We start from the raw sequence: 20,213 nt of genomic DNA on the forward strand, positions 1-20,213 counted from the left end.
AAAATTCAATGATATTTTTTTCTATATTTTTTTAATTTTATGGGTTTTCTTTTAAAGGTTTATGCCCAGACTGGTGTGACATGAAACCAGAAAATGCTTTACAGAATGCCAAAGAAGCTATGGATCTGGCAGATAATTGGTTAGGTGTTCCTCAAGTAAGTTTGCCTCTTATAATTATATGTCGAATTTTTTGCCAAGCAAATAGTTTTCTTCTTGCTCACTGTAATTTTTCTTTCTTGATTTTTCAGCTTGTGAAACCAGAAGAAATGATCAATCCTAATGTAGATGATCTATCTATGATGACTTACCTTTCACAATATCCAAAGGCAGAATTAAAACCTGGTGCTCCTCTTAGACCTAGAACCAATCCTAACAGAGTACGCTGTTATGGTCCTGGCATTGAGCCAACTGGTGTTAATGTTGGTGCACCAACAATGTTCACTGTAGAAACATTTAGTGCTGGTAAAGGAAATGTTGAAGTTTTCATTGAAAATCCCAAAGGAAAACTTGAACCAGTATGCTTCCTTTTTAATAATTAGAAATTTAATATTAGTATGTTTTTTAATACCTGTAATATATGCAAATCTTTTTTTAAAATTTCTGCTGTGATCTATTAATCAAATCTGATATATTTAATATATAAAAAATCTTAATTTCTTTTGTTTAATTTAATTAAAAAAATATTTGAATTCTTTACAATAAATTTGTAGTTTTATATTTCTTAGTTAACTTCAATCAGTTTCATTTCTAAAGTATTTTAAAATTTATTTAATTTTTAATATTTATTCTTTTAAAATTCTATTATTATAAATGTAGTACTTAAATTCTTTGTAAATTTTTATTACGAAGTATCTTTTGTTCTTGACTTATAAATACTTTTTAAAGAAATGTCAAGAACTGTTAATAATTTTAGTTTTAAAAAATATTTTAATTACAGGTTGAAATTAAATTTAATGATGACAGAAGCAAAACATATACAGTCAAGTATACTGCTCAAATGGAAGGTGTTCATAAGGTAAAAGTTTTCTTCTCTAAATGCTTGAAACAATTTTTTTGTATTTATTTTAGAATTTATATTTCATTTCAATGTGCTAAAAATATTTTTTTTTATTTACCAGAATAGAGAATAATAATAGAAAAAAATAACATAACTTCGTAATAAAAAATAGAAAAAATAACAAACTTTAGAAGTCAAAGCTACCAAGTTTATTTTGCTATAGATGTATTACCTTTTAGAAGATTTTAAAAATAATCAAATTTTTTTATTGTACATCTGCAGGTTATTATTTTATATACCAATGTAAATAAATTCTGAATTTTAAACAATTTAATTTATTTAAGGTAATAAAATTCTAGAAACTTACGAGTCATAAGCTAACTTACTTTTTTACTTAATGCTTAAATCCAGTAGATTATTATTATTATTTAAGATTCTGGGCATTTTTTTTTATTTCTATTTAACTACAGTTTTACTACAATTTTTTTTAGTGAGTTTATTTTCATAAAATATGAAATAAACATTTGACTTTATGTAAAAAATTTCATTTCATTTTTTCAATATTTTTCATTTTTTTTTCATAAAATAATGAAATGAACTTCATATATAAAAAAATCTATGATTTTTATATATTATCTATCTTTATATATAAAAAAATCGGATTTTTTTATATATAAAGCAGGAATTCAAATTTATTATGATGTATAACAGTTTTGTTAAACAAAATTATTCTACGCAGGTGAAAGTTATGTTTGCTGGAAAGGAAGTTCCTAAAAGTCCCTTTTCAGTTATGGTGGAAGGTCGTGCTGGTGATCCAAAGAAAGTTACAGCATCTGGTCCTGGTCTGGAACCTGTGGGTGTAATGGCAGGAAAACCAACCTATTTTGACATTTTCACCAAAGGTATAGTGGTGTTTTTTTTTGTTTTTTTTTATATACAGCTTTAATAAATAAATAAAAATCAATGATTTGATTACATTTAATATTTATTTCATAATTTTTGATTTGTAAATATCAGATTTATTTATTTGTAATTAGAAAATGAAAAAGCAATTAAAATTTTCATTCTTGTTCACATTTGAAATTTTATTTTTACGTAAATATCTTGCAAGAAAGTTCAAAATGTGGTTAAACTGAAATTTTCTAATTTATTCTGACAAATATCATCTTATTGTATATCTTGATTTTATTTTATTCAATATTGGATACTAATTTGACTTAGTTTTGCAAGATAGATATTTTTACTTTTTTCTTTCTTGATACTTGTTGAATGAAAAGAAAAATTTACACATATATTTTGGAAATACAATAAGTGTTTTTAAATATGTATTTATTGGTTACATGTTTTTAATTAAACTGATATTTACAAGAAATTTACTTATGCATTAAAATCCATATGTAAGAAATATTTTGTTTTCTGTTTCATTAAATGAAGTTTATAATTTTATAATAAATATTAGTGCATAATATTTTATTTAAAATATTATTTAAGAATTTTACTTGCAATTTTAAAAAAAATTTACTTTGAATATATTCTGTCATTTGTTTAGCTTCAGCTTCATTTTAATATCATTAAATTGAAGAAACATTTAATATTTGATAACACTAAAAATTAATTAATTTTATTTTCTTTCAAATTATATGACAGAAATTGTTCTGAGAATCAAGCTAATGACTATTTATTTTCTAAATAGATGCTGGTAGAGGTCAAGTCGAAGTCATTATTTTAGATCCCAAAGGCAACCGAAATACTGTTCCATGCAGAATACGCAAAACAGAGGATAATGTTTATCGTTGTGAATATGTTGCTCAAACTACAGGAATGCATTCTGTAAATGTTTTCTTTGCTGGACAGCAAATTCCCAAAAGTCCATTTGGTGTTAAAGTTACTCCAGGTATACAGAGCATTTAGAATATAATGTTTCTTTTTTAAACTATTTTCAGTCCTGTATGCCATTTGATGATGTAATTGGTTACCAATGCTATTAAAACAAGATTTATTTCGGATTTTGAATTTTTATCTTCTGAAATTAAATTTACAGCACTAGTTAGTAAAATTAAATATGCAATTTTTTAAATATTTCTTAGTCTTTAATTTTCTTTTTTTTTAAACAGATTTTTGTGCTGCTTAATATGATTTTATTTAAAGAAACAATTTTTTTTTGCTGGTTTTAGAAAAATTAGATAATTTTTTTTTATAGGTAAAAAAATTATTTATAACTGTAATGAAAATTTTGTAATAACAACCTTTAATAACATCATTTGGAAATCTTTGACATAAATAAAAAAACTTTAATAGATTTGGATGAATTGGATGTGTTAGAAAATGCATAGTGGTTAATGAGAAATAAATGCACATGTTGTATGTTCTACATTTAATATTTTTCTAAATTTAAGGATCATTGCATTAAAATGATGTGCTTTGCTGATTTCTTTCTCCTACTGTATCAACTTCAGATTTTTCATGCCTTTTCATGTTCATTTTAATGCAAGTATTTTTCCATGTTTTGGTAGTAATGAAGAGATTATTCTATGAAAGTCTATTTTTGTTTCAGTATGCGATTCTCGTAAAGTTAAAGCTTATGGAAGAGGTCTGCAAAAGAATGGTGTACGTGTCAAAGATGTTGCCGATTTCAAAATATGTACAGAGAATGCTGGAAATGGGCTGCTTGAGATTAAAGTCATTGGACCAGGTTAGTGCATATTTTCTTAATATTATTTTATCATTTAATTCTATAGATTTGGATTCAGTTATTTGCAGTTGTATTAGTTTCAAAATTCTTAATATTTTTATTTGCCAATTGTAACTAAAACTTTTTTTAAATTAAATAATTAAAGGGGAAAATCTGAAATTTAAAAGAAATCATTTATGTTATGTATAAAAATATTAATAAATTTATAAAAAAATGTTTTATTTTTTAATTTAAAACATTTTTGAGTTTACATTGTGTAATGCAAAATCATAAGTCAAAGCAGTCTTTTTAATTATTACTGATTAAATTGGCAATCTGAAATAGATTTTATCCTCATTAATATTTAATATTTATATGGACACAGAGTGATATTGTGATAATTATAATATTTATCAATTAAAATTTTAATAAACTGACATATTTAATGTTTTCCTCTCAACTTTTAAAAATTGTTAATATGTATGCAAAGTCTTGTAATATATTTTATGAAAGAAAATAACTATAGTTTTAACTTTACTTGTAACTGATAATAAGAGTTATTCGAAAATTAGATTAAGTAAATAATTTAGTCATAAAAGTTTATGTATCCAGACTTAGTTTAAATAATTTTAATCTTAGTTTTAAAGATTGTGCTTGAGATGTGTGTTATATTTTCCAACTTTTTTTTCAGGTGGTGTCCAAGAAAAAATTGATATCCGTAAGATAGATGAAAATAATTATGACTGTGCTTATTATCCAAATAAGGAAGGTCGTTACATTGTCACAATATCCTATGGAGGACAAGAAATATCCAAAAGTCCATATGAAGTCAATGTGCTTCCATACAAGGAATCTAAAATCAGGGTTTATGGGCCAGGTCTGTATGGAGGTGTTGCCGGTTATCCAGCTCGTTTTACTGCTGAAACAAATGGTGAAACAGGAACTCTTGGTAAGGAATTTAGTGTATTTTTTAAAAATTTTTATTTAATTTTGATATTTTATTAAAAAAATTGAAATAAATTTTCATCTGTAGCTGATTGAATATTTTATAATATTATTTAGTAAAAAAAACACAAAAGAAAGCAAAACATATACATTATGTATTAGATATAATTTTTTACTGATTAACTCAAAGTTGATTTATTGATTAAAATTATATTAGTATATTCCTCTAAAATCCTGATAGAATATAAACTATTTTTTAACTTTATAAGTATCACTTTTTGTTCAAAAATTTGCTTATGACTTTTTTTTTGTGTGTATACAAATTTATTATACTATATTTATATACAGATAGTATAATAAATTCAATTTATCTACATTCTTAAAATTATTTTTTTTTAATTATAGGAATTCATTTTAGTTTCTGAGTTACATACTTCTTTTCCTCTAACATGTTCTTCTATTTAAATGTTAACTAGCTAAAAATATTACTAGCCTTGAAAAGTTAGGGGCAAATTCTCGTCTGAAACTATATAAACCCTGTATACATTCCCACATTTTCTTTTTCCTGTTTTCTACTTTCCTGGTTAGAGAGCAGCATTCTCTAGTTATGAAGTTCACAACAACAACAAAAAAAGACCTTATTCTCTGCTGTTTTTTTTTAACTTCTCATGAAAGGTTAATAAAGAAGCAAATACTTTATATAATATATTTATCACTTTTTTATCAAAAAAGTTTAAAAAATAACTGAACTTTTAAGTGAAATTTAAATATTTAATAATTTTTCAGTACATATTGTTTTTTTATAAGTCAAGCTATATTAAACAAATCTATGAATAAACACCATTCCACAAGGTGTTAAGGCTGTGATTATATGTTCCATTGAAAATATTATTAAAGTTTACTTCAAATATTTGACTTTAATGTTAATGCTTTCAAACTGATTAGATGATATTGACATTTTTATCATAACATATAACTGTCATCTGAGAATATTTAGTATTTATTTTCATTTAAATTGTAAATTAAATTGGTATATTATATTTGTTATTGTTATGTTATGCTGTTTATATAAAAGAAGGATTAATTATTGACCTGTGATCAGTTTTTGAAGATTAATGTTATAAGACATCTTCTAAATACTACATTCTTATTACTTCGACCATTTGCTGTTATAGTCGGTATGGTTAAAATCTGCAGCATATTCTCTGCCCTTCGAATGGGAGACATATTAAATGTGTTAACAAACTCATTTATATTCTGGTAAAATATGGTGATGATAGAAATTCCATCTCTTTTAGTTTTGCTTTGAAATATGTATTAAAATTCAAAATCTAAATAGGCACTTCTTTGTACCCTTTTTACTCAGACTTTTAAAAAATCTTTTACATCATTATTCTGCCAAAAATGAGATTCTCCTAACCTTACTGTATTCTGTTGTGAAAAATACTTTGAAACTTGAAAAGAAAGAAATATGAAGTTGGAGCCTTGCAGAGTTTTATATGTTGCTTATATTTTTATAATTTTTTTAACAGTTAAATTACATACATTCTTTTTATATATAGGATTTTTAGTTGAAGGACCATCTCATGCTAAAATTCAGTGCTTTGATAATGGAGATGGTTCAGCAGATGTTGAATATCTACCAACAACTCCTGGTGAATATGCTGTCCACATCTTATGTGACAAGGAAGATATTCCGAAATCTCCTTATATGGCTCAAATTCTTCCTAAAACTGATTACTATCCTGAAAAGGTGAGATCTCTAAATAGGCCTTTTCTTTTTTCCCCCCTTTAAAATCAAAATATAATTATGCATCTTTTGTGTTTCAATCCAAGATTAGCTAGGAACACATATAATAAGTTTTTACTTTCAAATGTATTTGCCAAAATAATCTTGGCATAAAAAACTCAGTTTCTTGTTTTACTTGTCATGACTCATTTGACATTCACTTGGCATGCAGAAGAATTTTTGTTTTCCCATTGTTTTAACATGAGTCAATGTTTGTCATTATATACTTCTTTCTTTAACTAAAAATAAATAGTGAGAAGTTAAAATATTTCTTTTAGTTTGTGGTTCCAGAAAGTCCTGAAAATATTCCATACATTTTACAGAAATGAATTGCATTCCATAGTCTGCGGAGATTAAATTATTGGATCATATAGATACAATTCATTAAAATATCATCACATATTGAACAAATGACAATTTATATCATAATATTTTAGTACATTCTTCCATTTATTTGTCTTTATTGGAAGTTATCATCAAATTTATTTGATTTATAAAGCTTAAATGAATATGTTGTTCATGAAAACAATTTATATAATAAATTATATTGTCTTTTATAAAGTATTTATAAAAAGTATTTATACTTGCAGCATATTAGCAGTTTTTAAAAAGTTTCTGGAATATATTTTTTTTTAATGGCTGTGCTTTCATCTCTTTTGCATATTTGGTTATAAACTTGCATTTGAATTTTCAAATCTAATTTCTGACTTTGAAAATGTGCACAGGAATCATCATAAATATACAGTGCGAGTCAAAAAAAAGTAAACACTAATTTTTCATGTGTGAAACAATATATAGCAAATATATTATTGACTTGTAACATAAATTAATATTGCATAGTTAAATAATTAATATTAAAATATTTAAATCGTTATAAATATTAAACAAATTGTAATTACAAGAAGAAATAAGCCGCTTAATCAAAAAATACACCCATTTTTGAGCGTCAAAAAAAAGTAAACACTGACAAGTCTTTCACTATAACGTTATCAATTTTGTAAGTGCCACCACTTTTTTTTCACAGAATCTTAAACAAAAGTGAATTCTTGATGTACATTTCGCTCTTCTGTTAATTTCTGAAATTTTCTGGAACATTTTTAGAAAACTGGATATGGGGAAACAAACATCACTAGAAACGAGAAAAATAATAATAAATTTGAAGAAAAACGGAAAATCATTACGTGAAATAGGACAAATTGTCCAAAGGAATCATTGCACGGTCAAAAAAATCATGACAAATATACGAAGTATAAGCAGATTAAGGATTTTGAAAGAACAGGAAGACCAAGAAGACTTACTGATGCAGAAGTTAGAACTGTAGTACGAGAGATAAAACAAAATCCAGCTGAAAGTGCTGTAAAGATAGCGCAAAATGTATCTCAGACATCAGGAAAATCAGTAAGCGCAAGTACTATAAGAAGAACTCTTAATGATCATGGGTTACATGGTAGGATACCGCGTAAAAAGCCATTCATATCGAAAACAAATCAAAATAAGCGCCTGAATTTTGCTAGGAAGTACGAAAAAAATGATTTAAATTTTTGGAATAATATTTTATTTATTGATGAAAAAAATTTTAAATTTTGGCCCCTAAAAAGCAGTCGAAAATATGGCGATCGAAGAACGAAGAATTTGATGATAAATGTACAGTTAAAACAATTAAACATGGGGGTGGCTCTATTATGGTCTGGGGATGTATGGCGGCAGCAGGGGTCGGAAATTTGGTATTTATCGAATCTACGATGGATAAAATAGGCTACTTAAATATTTTAAAAGAAAATGTTGGCCCCAGTGTTGAGAAATTAGGACTGTCACGAACTTGGATCTTCCAGCATGACAACGATCCAAAACACACATCTAAAATTGTAAAAGAATGGTTACTATATCGGACACCCAAGACTTTAGACCATCCTCCGCAGTCTCCAGACCTCAACCCCATTGAACATTTATGGGCATATTTAGATAAAAAAGTACGCCAAAGAACGGTTTCAAATAAAGAAGAATTGAAAAAAACTATCTTGGAAGAATGGCAGAAAATCCCGATCGAACTGACGAAAAAATTGGTAGCATCTATGCCTAGAAGGTTAAAAGCTGTAATAAAATCTAAAGGAAAGCAAACAAAGTATTAATTGCTAATTTTTTTCATTCTATTTTGCTATCGGAGTTATCTGTTTACTTTTTTTTGACTCAGAAAGTTGGCTAGACATTTGTTTAAATTGAGCTATTTCTTTTTGTATTTTGTTTTAGCTTAATATTTATAAGCTGTTAAATTCTAATTAAATGAACATTTAATTTTAAGTATTTGTTTTACATTATAAGTCAATAATGCATTTGAAATAAAGCATTTTATACATGAAAAGTTGGTGTTTACTTTCTTTTGACTTTCACTGTATTTTAAGAAATGCAGGAAAACTTATGATAAATATAATTTTATTTTGTAATGACTAAAAGAATATTTATATTTGATATGTTATAATATATTGTAAACCACAGTAATTTTAATTTTAGCAAAATAAATTATATATTTTTTTTCAGATTTATAGCAATTTTTTACCTAATTTAAAACTATATACAAATGCTGTCATTTTGTGGAATTATCTAAAATTTAAAAAGTGCTTTTAATTTTTAATTTAGCAATTAAAAACTTGAGAATGCAGAAGCCTTTGCCTTTTGAATTTTAATTGGTCAAGTTTGTTATTACTTATTATTTAAATAAGAATATGAGGTTCAAGTTGATTTCTACTAATGAAACCTACTAAAATTAAATTTCTACTACTAAAATTAAGAATTTAAAACAATCTAAATTTTTTTTAGTCATATATATTAATTATTATTTTTCAAGGTTGAAGCTTATGGTCCTGGCCTTCAGAAATCTGGAGTTGTTCAAGGTCAACCAACTGAGTTCACCATTGATTGCAAGAAAGCTGGCGGTCATGCACCTCTGGATGTTTCTGTTATGGATGCTGATCTAAAACCTGTTGATATTAAAGTCACTGATAATAAGGATGGAACATTCAAAGCCCAATATCGTCCCACCAAGAATGAAAAACACACTGTGCAAGTTAACTATGGTGCTGTTGCAATTCCCAAAAGTCCTTTCAGGGTAAATCTAGTCAAATCATATATCTTTTAAAGAAAGTTGATGTGATTAATTGCTAAAAAAGGAAGAAAAAATTATATATTTGCATTCTTTTGATAGGTTAATGTAGGTGAGCCTACTGACACCAATAAAGTCAAAGTATTTGGTCCTGGAGTTGAACCAGGTGTTAAAGCCCAAGTGCCAACTCATTTCAATATTGATTGCAGAGGGGCTGGAACAGGTGAGAGTATACTTTTATACTGTTTGTATTTTTTTTTCATTTGAAATTATTTGTCTAATTTTGACCAAAATTTGTGAAATTGTGACAGGCAATGCTCAAGTGAAATTGACAGATGAAAAAGGTGGTCTTGTTCCTGTACAGATTTTGGATAATGAAGATGGTACTTATTCTGTAGATTATATGGCTCCTAATCCAGGAAACTATACAGTGAGTGCATTATTTTATAATAATTAAAAATACTTTTTTTGGATCACAAATTAAGGCATTGACAGAGTATATAAATTATTTAAAAAATGTATATTTCTTTAGGTTTCTGTAGCATTTGCTGGAAAAGAGATTCCTAATAGTCCAATTAAAGTCAAAGTTGAGCCTCAAATTGATGTTAGCAAAGTGAAAGTAGATGGCTTGGAGCCAAGTAAATTTTCTTTTCTTATTGTTATTCTTATGAGAATTTTTTAAATTGTAATTTCTTTTCAAGAATATGTATTAATTGAATATAAATCTGAATAATTTCTTAATGATGATCAGTTAAGTTACATCTAACCTTCCCATCGAATAATGATACTTAACATTCCACGCTTGTTAATTTTAACATTAAGTTACATTTTTTTTTTTAATTTCCAAAATCTATTTAAAAAACGAATCTATACTTAAAGAATGAATTAACTCGCAATAATTTTTATTCTGTAATGCAAAATAGAATTTACTTCAGATTCTTATATTTTTCAAAGTTGCTCTAAAATTTACTAGGTTTTTTTTTTTTTTAATGAAACCTAGCATTTATTTCCTTTATGCATTATTTGTTTACTTGATTTAGCCTAAATTAAAATTTAAAAATAAAAAAAGTGAATATAGTTTCATTTTCCACAATTTGGATTCAGTTTCTTAATATCTTTTCCCCTTTTAGTTCAGTTATTCAGTTTTTAATAATTCAGTTTAGATGAAATTTCTCAATAATTTTCAATCAGTTTTTAAAAATGTAAAAGTAATCACTTTCAATGTTATATAAAGTATAGCAATACTTAAGAATAGGTGATTTGTATCATATTTTTTTATTCTCACTTATATATATATTTTAAATCTGCTTCCATGAGTATTCTTTTAATCTTTTTTGGTCTGATAAAATGCTATTGTTTCTTAAATGTAAAGTGGATTTAATGTAAAATGCATAGTATGGCTACTTAATTTAATAATTGAATTTTGTAACTATTTTTAAATTTTTAATCTAACATTTATTTAAATAAAATTTTTATATTTTAAATGTCATTTCTATAATATTTAAAAAAGATTTTGGTATCAAAATTGAAAGTATGATCTTGGCAATTTACTTGTACGTTATTAAATTAGAATTTTTCAAATATAACCATCACAATTCTAGATTTGTAAATCTTATATTCATTATAATTAATATTTTTTTTTACAAAATATTAATATAATGAATATAAGACTGAAAGTAAACTATATAATATTTTTTTTTCTATTTAGAATTAATGACTTAATTTCATATTAATGATTTTTTACCAATCAGAATGAACATTTTGTTTAAAGTACTTTTTAATTTCTTCTCAGTGCTTTTAAATTATAATCTTTCCTGTATTATTCAATGATTTTATTTCTTATTTTTATGCTGCACAGTACGTGTATCTATTGTAAGTATTTTAACACTAAATACTTAACTTTTGTTAACACTTGCTTAAATTTTTAATTTTAACCTATTATATAAAACCCCAATAATATGTATTTTTTTTCCGTAAATGAGCATGTGCCAAATGCATATTTCCTTTCCCAAAACTTAACATTATACAAATTAATTTATCAATTGTAATCTTTTACACAGCAATCTATTTTTTTTATTAACTGTTTCACTGATTTTCCTGTTTTGTTCTGTTACTTTCTAGATTTAGGTTTTCCTTCTAAAAAAATTATTGAGCTGTAAAATTTTCCTCACTAAGACTAAGGGGTTTTTTTCCCTTTCAAATATTTTGAATAAACTTTTTTTCCTTTTAAAAATGGATGTACATCCATGATTTAAAATTCATAACTTTTGAACTATTTTTAAAAATTTATAGTGTGATCAACCTAGATTTCAAACAATAATTATCTGTCAAAGATTTTTTTCGGTTTGTATTAAAATGCATGTCAATCAACAAATTTTGTTTATACTAACGTTTGCAGACTTTGAATTAAGGCATTTAAAAAAATGCTTGTATTAAAAAACAAAATTGTGATTTATAATAAAAAAGATTTTGATTTTAAATAATATTTTTTTTCAAAAATATTATAGTATATTTAATTTTATTACAGCATGGAAATATTGTCTTAAAAATTAAAAGAATATGTAGTTGAAACCTTTTTGAATAATAATCTAATGTATTTGAATTTTGCAAAGGGGATAAGGAAAATTTAAATAACAAATGTAAAAGAAAATTTTGAAGCAAGATTTAATAAAATGAATGAATATTATTTTTGTTTCAAATAGAAATGCAAGAAAGTGGGAGTACTAATGCAAAATATATTTTCTAAAGTTATTTGTGCAAATAAAGATTTCGTTTGATAACTATAGCATGAAAAATTTAATCTCAATGTCTTTTTTTTTTTTTTTAACTTTCTGTTTTAAAATAAAACTACACATGTGATGTTAGTCTTGTTCATTAATTCACTAAATGGAAACAATTTTATTGGAGCAGAATCTTTTTGAAGATTTCTTTTAAATCTATTCATTTTGAATTATCATATTCTTGACAGAATTTTTTAGAAATCTTTTCTGGTTAACAAAATATGCTTGCCTTAAAAGAAGGATGGATGGAAAGTGCATCTTCTGTGTTCAATAAAATATCAGTTTTTTTTTGTTTGTCTTTTTTAGTAAAATCAAAACTTTGATGCAAGTTTTAAAAAAAATATTTTGAAGAACAAGTTGATGTGTTAAACTAAGACATGAATCTTTTTGTCCTGAAGAGCACATTCATTGGATGATTGATTGGTGCATAATTGTTGTTAGCTGTAGATTTATAAAATTTGTGTCTTGGATGTGCTTCTAAAAAAACTGAGAGAGTGGTAGTACCTTTTCATAATTTAAGTTTATAGTGTATTTTTTGATAGAAAAGAAATTCTAGTGATATTTTATGTAACCCTGTGTACAATTCTATTAAAAATTTCACTTAACGGTTTAAAAAAAACACACATTACTTCATTCTGATGCTTTTGTATGTGAAGTTGGAAAAAGCATATTTTATACATTTCTCAGATTGTACATAATGCAATATTAACTGAGAAACACTATTTATGCTACTTTATAACATTTTTTAAAAATGAGAAATGGCTTGGAAATCGGCTACTAAAATGAGAACTGTCTTGGAAATCAATTACTAATTTTTTATGAAGTTTTCGCATTTAAAAGCTGGTACCATATTTAATACGGCATGAATTTGTACACAAACCAATCTCAACCCAGAAAATGTCAAACTTAACTCAGCATGAAACAAAGAAAACTTCTAGTAACACTTTGCATGCTTGTAGGACTATAATTTAACCAGTGTGCAGCTTAATACTTTAGTGTATTAAATTTAGTTTTTGAAGATGACAACTGGGTTGAATCGGATGCACTCTCGCCCAATCAGCGGCTCCCATAAACTCTCTGCAACAGTTCCGGGTGATTACCAAAGGTGCTGGATGCAACCAAGCTGACTTTGCTGTCACCATAACAAGTCCTTCTGGCAGACGCGTCAAAGCCCACGTCATACCTACAGCTGAAGGCTTCCTTGTAAACTTCACACCAACAGAACTTGGCCATTATCTACTGAGCATCTCATTTGGTGGCATACCATTGACACCAACTCCATATCGATTTCTTTGTATGTCCAATGCTGATTCTACCAAAGTTCTAGCATATGGTCCTGGCTTATATCAAGGACTTGTAAATCGGCCAGCTGAATTCATTGTCGATACTCGTGGAGCCGGCTATGGAAGTCTCGGAATCACTATTGAAGGCCCATGTGAGGCAGCTATAAACTGTAAAGATAATGGTGATGGGACATGTTCAGTTGCTTATTTACCAACTGAAGTTGGGGAGTATGTTATCAACGTTGCCTACGACAGACATCACATACAAGGATCGCCATTTGTAGCCCTCATCATTTCCGATGTCGATGTGTGGAACATCCGTGTGCTGGGAAATGGCATTCAGTCCCAGGGTATGAATGTAAAACCCTGGCCAGACTTTAAATTTCTGCATGTATTAGATGTAGAAATGTTTTTTCTTTTTTCGTTTTAGTATAATGTGCTGCATAAAAACAAAAAGCTTGGCTGATAGCGTCTTCAATAGTAGCTGCGCTTTCTAACTTTTAACTATCAAGTATGCGCTTAATGCTGCAAAACTGAAATAGAATTTGCATGTATGCTTTTGTTAATATGAAAACTTGAATCAAATGGAAAATTTTAACTGAAAACAATTTAATATTAAACTGATAATTAGGAAAATAACTGCAGGTATACAGGGCGATTACAGGAGAATATTCTGAAAAGTTATAGTTAAATAAGTAAACAACTTAGAAGATAATTCAGCAAATTAAAAGACAATATATAGACAATTTAAAAGTTTTAAAGTTTCATATGCTTTGTAAATTTTTGTTTGATTAAAAGATTGGAGAAACATTGAATTGGCTGCTGATCAAGACTGAGCTCTTTATCACAGATGTTTAAGAAATCCTGATTTAACCTACTATAATTTTTTTGAAGAAATATATGTGACAGATCGATATTTTCCCCCATTGTTGGCTGACACTGACAAGTAACCAAGAAGAATGGTAGTCATACATTAATTAGACATTCCGCAAAGAGTTTATATGAATTTAAATATTGAATTATTGATATTTGTGAGGGTTTTTTTTTTTTTTTTATAGCTTAAAATATTAATCATGAAACCAACTGAGGCTGAATCATTTTCAAAATACGGATATTCTTATGTTATCGCCCTGTATAATTTTGAAGTATCTTTTTTTATAAAATTTTTTCATCAATATTTTTATTGAACATAATACTAAAAAATTAAGAAAATTGACCGAAATGGATGTAACTGAAATTCAAATGTATCAAAGGTAGTTATTACCCAGGATTATCACCTACAAAAAATTTTTAGAATAAGAATGCATAAATATTTTTAGTAAATTGTTTAGACTTATTATCAGAATCATTAGTTTACTTATATTCATGACCACTCAAAATCAAAATTTTAAAACTCCTTCATAAATAATATTTGCAAAAAAAAAAAAAAATGTATCAATGTATTTTGGCAAAATTATGAAATTGATTGTGTAAAAATTTCAAAAATATTACTTTTTCAATATATTACTGACATTTTTTTTTAAAGTTCTGTAGATTATGCTTTCTATATATTTGAAAAAAAAAATTGATGGTGCTTTTAAGAATCTGTCTTTGGAAAAAATAATTTTGTAGTTTGTTACCCAAGTATATTTTTGAGCCCAGGGAAATTATTTGATTTCAATTTCCAGTCAATTTTGCACATCCTGTTTGTATAATGGGTTTTTCTTTGTGGAATAATGTACATTATTATTCCTTTTTTTTTTACAACTCTTATTTGCTTGTTAATAATTTTCTTTAAATTTCATGGCACTTTTCTTCCCACGAATTTTTCTCCAATCATTTCAATATACATCCCTTTTCATTGTGTACCTATCTTAATCAACTTGTTGGTAACTAGAGTTGAGAATATTGAACGAAGGATTTTGCTGATCTCAATTTGAAATTTTTCTCTTCAATTACTTTTTTTTAAAAAAATATTTTGAGATGATAAATTGAAAACAATTTTATTTTCCTGTTTTATCTCTTATGAAGAAAATCTTATTTTAATTTTTACTGTACAGCTTCAATGACTTAATTCTTCTTTCTTTTTTCTTTTTGCGATGACAAGATGAATTTAAAAAAAAGGTGTAATGCAGACTATAAATATTTCTGTTTGTAGAGATGTTTAGTAACTTGCAATATTTTTTCTTCAATGCTTTTGTTCTGCAAATGCTATACTTATTTTTATATTTGTGCACAGTCTTCTATTGGTTTCACTTTTGTTAAAATACAATATTTTGTTATTCCTTTTTTGCTCTGATAATCTGCAGTGTTACTGGATTTGTGTATTTGATAAAAAGTTGAGATTTGATTTATAAAGGGCTGTTAGAAATAAAATGATTAATTGAGATAAAAAAATCAGCTGAATGGGGCCAATTCATGCTTATTCTGGTACATACATGTCAATTTTGGAATCTTTTGTCTTATTGCTCTGCAACATTCAGTTAAATGGCATGTATGGATTTGTTTATCATGTGGTGTGATGTGTCCTCGTGTGAACCGACACAATGACAAATTTATCTTATAAATCTGATATTTGCCAATTTCAGTTGTAAAGAACTTGTGCCGTAGTTTAAAATTTCTTTAAATAGGACTTTGTGAGCCATAAATTTTGGTATTACTTTTTTTTTTATTTATTTAAACGTTTCTTAAATTGGATTACATTACATGCTTTCAAAACTTATTGTTTTAACTTTAAAAAAATCTATTAATTTCAACATGGATAGTTTTTAACTAGCCAAGTAACAAAACTTTTTTGAAATATATAAAACTATTTAATAGTTTTAAATTTTTAGAATATTTCTGATATATATTTACATTTATTATTCAAGAATAAATCTTCTTAAATGGAAGAGATAATTTTATGAAATAATTATTTTCTTCTTAAAGATAATTTCATTGTAATGTTACTTTACAGGTGTGTACATCGATTCATTAACAGAATTTATTGTGGATGCTAGAGCAGTTACTAAGCGCAGTGATGGTAAAGTCCACTGTACCATCACTAATCCTTCAGGAGCTAAAACTGATTCATTTGTTCAAAGCCAAAATGATGGAACTTACAAAATTTGTTATACACCTTTTGAAGAGGGTTTGTAATTTTTTCCTCTTTTCTAATATCTTTTTATTCTGTTTAAAACCCATTCTCCGTGTCAGAATTTCTTTAAACAAGATTTTGTTAGCTAAAAATTTTTATATTTTAGAATTTTGCTATAAACCACACACACACACATACACACACACGCACACACACACATACACACACAAACACAAACACACAAAAAAAAGTGAAAAATTTTGAAGGGGTAATATGTAAAAACAAAGATTTCTGATCTGAATGTCTTCAAAATAATCTTCTTAACTTCCAGATTTTTTCACAAATCTCGTAGGGATTTTTAAATCTATAATTAACATATGCATTAAAAGAAAATTATTTCCTTGAAACTGCATGAATTTTGTATCAGTTTTTGTCTCTTGCTTATTTACAGTTATTATTATTGAAGTTTTAATTCTGTATATTCAATTTATGAAATCCAAAAAGGATTTTTAGTAAAGTAATTTTATTTAATGTTTTTTTTTAAAGATAAATGTATCAATCTAGATAGATTTTACAATTAGTTAGGCATTAATTCTTTTTAATGTGATTCTTTTCAAATAAATATTTATTGTTTATATAATATTTCAAATTCTCTGTCTTCTTTCTGTTGGACATGCATGATCATGTATTTTAATAAACAAAATTTACCAAGTAAATTACTTGTGATAATAGGTAATCACACAATTGACATAACATATGATGGATTACCTGTTCCTGGCAGTCCTTTCAAAGTAAATGTGATGAGAGGTTGTGATCCTAGAAAAGTAAAAGCATTTGGACCTGGCTTAGAGCAAGCTATTGTCAATCAGGTAAATATTGCATAAATAGAAAAAGAATTAAAGTTATTTGCACTTTTCAATATTTTTTTCTTATTCAGCATAGTCTTTAAGCCTTTTATTACAATAATTCCATATTATTTATAATGTAGCAAATCTCCAGTTGTCTTTTAAAAAAATAACTTTATTTATTTATTTAAAGACTAATTCATTTTGTAAAATAAACATACAAGAATTGCATTTTTAGAAGCTGTCTAATGAAAGTTCATAGTTTTTTTTGACATATTTAATTAATAACATAATTCTTTACATGTTTAATGTAACATGAAACTGTTTATTATTTATTGATTTCTTTGCTAAGCATTGCAAAATGACAAATAAAATTGGCAAAATCAGACAAATCATTGAAGGTGGAGGCTAAATATTATTTCGCAATGATAATATTTTTTAAAATGGAAGGTGGATGGGCAGCTATTAATAACCTACCTAAAAGTTAAGAACTTTCAGTTGAAATGAAAAATAGTGAAACCTGTCCAGTGGTTTTTGCTGGGGAATTCTGTTATAATTTCCTCCAATTGAGAATGTATAATGAAGCAGTGTTCTTTGAGATTTCTACCCAAAACTTGGAGTGATGGTGTGAGCATGCATCTATAAATGACAATTAAAGGTCATTAACTTTCATATAAAACAAAAATTTGGGAAATCGAACCAGTATCTGCAGTTGGGGGTTGGTTCTTTGATTCTTCTAATTATTTTGACTATATAGATTGAGGAATTCTTATTTTTAATCCAGTCATATTTAATATTTTTTTATCATCTTCTCAAACAAAAAAAAAGTTTGATTTTAGAAAGTTAAAAACCTATCTTGGAATTATCATATAAATAAACAAACAGTAGCTTTTACTTTTTAATCTTCCAATTTTAGCTTTCAATAGGGAAGGATGCCTTAATTGTTGTGGGCTTAAAGCTTTATTTTAAATTTATAAAAACATGTTTTTTGTATTAAGAAACATTTATAGAAATTTAATGAAAATACTGGATTTTTCTGAAATTTAACAGTTTGCTATGTTAAAAAATAAAAGCATGAGATAATTTTCTCTTTTTTGTTAATTTTTATGATAGGTGAATACCTTTACTTTGGAAACCAAAGGTGCAGGCAGAGGTACTTTGGGTCTAATGATTGTTGGACCTGTTGAACCCAAAATGACTTGCAAAGACAATAGAGATGGTTCTTGTACAGTTGAATACATTCCTGTGGAAGTAGGAATGCATGAAATAGGAGTGAAATATGCTGACCAAGATATTCCTGGTAATTTTTGATATCTCGTGACTATATTTTTCATGCACATATCATTATTAGATATCAAAGTAATTTATTGCCTTTATTTTAAAATTAAGAAGCCGTATTTAATTATTGCAATGAGAAAAATGTTTTTTTTTTCTGTGCTTTCCAACCAGTGGCCTTCTTTACCAAAGTTTCATGTTCTGAAAATAATTTTTTTATCATGAAATTTTAATTCCTGCTTTTTATTATAAAACTAATATGTATATTATTTTTTATACTTCTTTACTTTTCATAAGACTGAATCACAATTATTAAGTTTTGCTCTTTTGAATCTGGGAGATAAGGGGTCAAACATGAAACTGTGAAGGAATTTCCTTTACATTGATGGAAATGGTCCAATGAATTGGGCAAATAGAATACAAAAACTTTTAAATAAGAAAATGCTATGCTATTAAAAAAGCAGTTTGATTATTATATTCCCTGATGATAAATGAGTTCTGGTCATTTTTCAGAAGCAGCATTAACTCAAAAAAACAATGCACTTGAATAGAAACATATCTCTATTGAGTAATGCATTGATTGATAATAAGAAAATATGCATAAATGCATTTACCTACTTGCAGAAATGCAATTTTGTATTTGTTTATTGATAATTAACAAAAAATTCTTATATCATTGGGAATTGGTTGAAAATTTTTATAACCATATTTTAGCAAATTAATTTTGTTGATATGTGCACATTAGTTAATAATTTTTCTGAAACATATATAAGATTTTGGGAATATTTTTTTTTTTTTTTTGTCATTCTAAATACATAAATCTTTACATTTTATAATTTTCTTACATAATAATCTGATATTTTGGTATATCATCTTCTCTGTCTGGAATTGCTTCATTTTTCATCTTTGTGTTCACAACAATTCAATCTTTATCTTTACAATATTCATAAAAAGTATTTTTATTTTATGTGCCATTTATAGTTTTTCTGTAGGGTTTATTTTTTGCATTTATTAATTTAACTGTAAATTATTGTCAATTTTTAATCAAATGAATAATGAAAATTTGTTACAAATAATCCAATTAAAGTAAACTTAAATATATATATGGTAATAAAAGATATACTTTCTAAATTTCAGGAAGTCCTTTCAAAGTCATGTGCACACCTGGTGTGGATCCTAGTAAGGTTAAAGCTTCTGGTCCTGGTGTTGAACCAAACCAGTGCCGTGCTGGAAAGCCTCTTCCATTCACTGTGGATGCTACTAAATCTGGCAAAGCTCCTCTTGATGTTCAAGTAACTTCAGATAAAGGTATAAATTACTTTTAATTTTATTAGTTCTATCTCGAAGTTTCTAAGGCAGTTTCTTCCTACTTTAAATATATTTTGAAAGGAATCAGAGGAATTTTAAGATACAAATTAAAGTACAGCTTCCCTATTGGCAAATTTTAATGTACAATTTACAAGTTGGATTTCGATT

At 26.4% G+C, this 20,213-nt stretch overlaps 1 protein-coding gene across 3 annotated transcripts in view; it reads left to right on the top strand.

Moving 5' to 3' along the window:
- Positions 1-20,213, top strand: part of LOC129963499 (filamin-A-like) — a 152,429-nt gene that overhangs the window by 82,301 nt on the left and 49,915 nt on the right. For 2 of the 3 annotated variants that reach the window (XM_056077922.1, XM_056077923.1), the window contains exons 4-20: positions 58-155; positions 249-515; positions 938-1,015; positions 1,737-1,899; positions 2,691-2,891; positions 3,552-3,689; positions 4,360-4,617; positions 6,176-6,366; positions 9,245-9,505; positions 9,602-9,722; positions 9,811-9,929; positions 10,032-10,137; positions 13,340-13,912; positions 16,498-16,671; positions 17,350-17,486; positions 18,576-18,762; positions 19,875-20,045. In XM_056077922.1, the coding sequence (XP_055933897.1) occupies positions 58-155; positions 249-515; positions 938-1,015; positions 1,737-1,899; positions 2,691-2,891; positions 3,552-3,689; positions 4,360-4,617; positions 6,176-6,366; positions 9,245-9,505; positions 9,602-9,722; positions 9,811-9,929; positions 10,032-10,137; positions 13,340-13,912; positions 16,498-16,671; positions 17,350-17,486; positions 18,576-18,762; positions 19,875-20,045 (3,243 nt within the window). The remainder of the gene's footprint in view (positions 1-57; positions 156-248; positions 516-937; positions 1,016-1,736; positions 1,900-2,690; positions 2,892-3,551; positions 3,690-4,359; positions 4,618-6,175; positions 6,367-9,244; positions 9,506-9,601; positions 9,723-9,810; positions 9,930-10,031; positions 10,138-13,339; positions 13,913-16,497; positions 16,672-17,349; positions 17,487-18,575; positions 18,763-19,874; positions 20,046-20,213) is intronic. The other variant, XM_056077924.1, reaches the window with a different exon arrangement.

The sequence above is a fragment of the Argiope bruennichi genome, chromosome 3, assembly GCF_947563725.1.
Source record: "Argiope bruennichi chromosome 3, qqArgBrue1.1, whole genome shotgun sequence".
Lineage (NCBI taxonomy): Eukaryota > Metazoa > Arthropoda > Arachnida > Araneae > Araneidae > Argiope > Argiope bruennichi.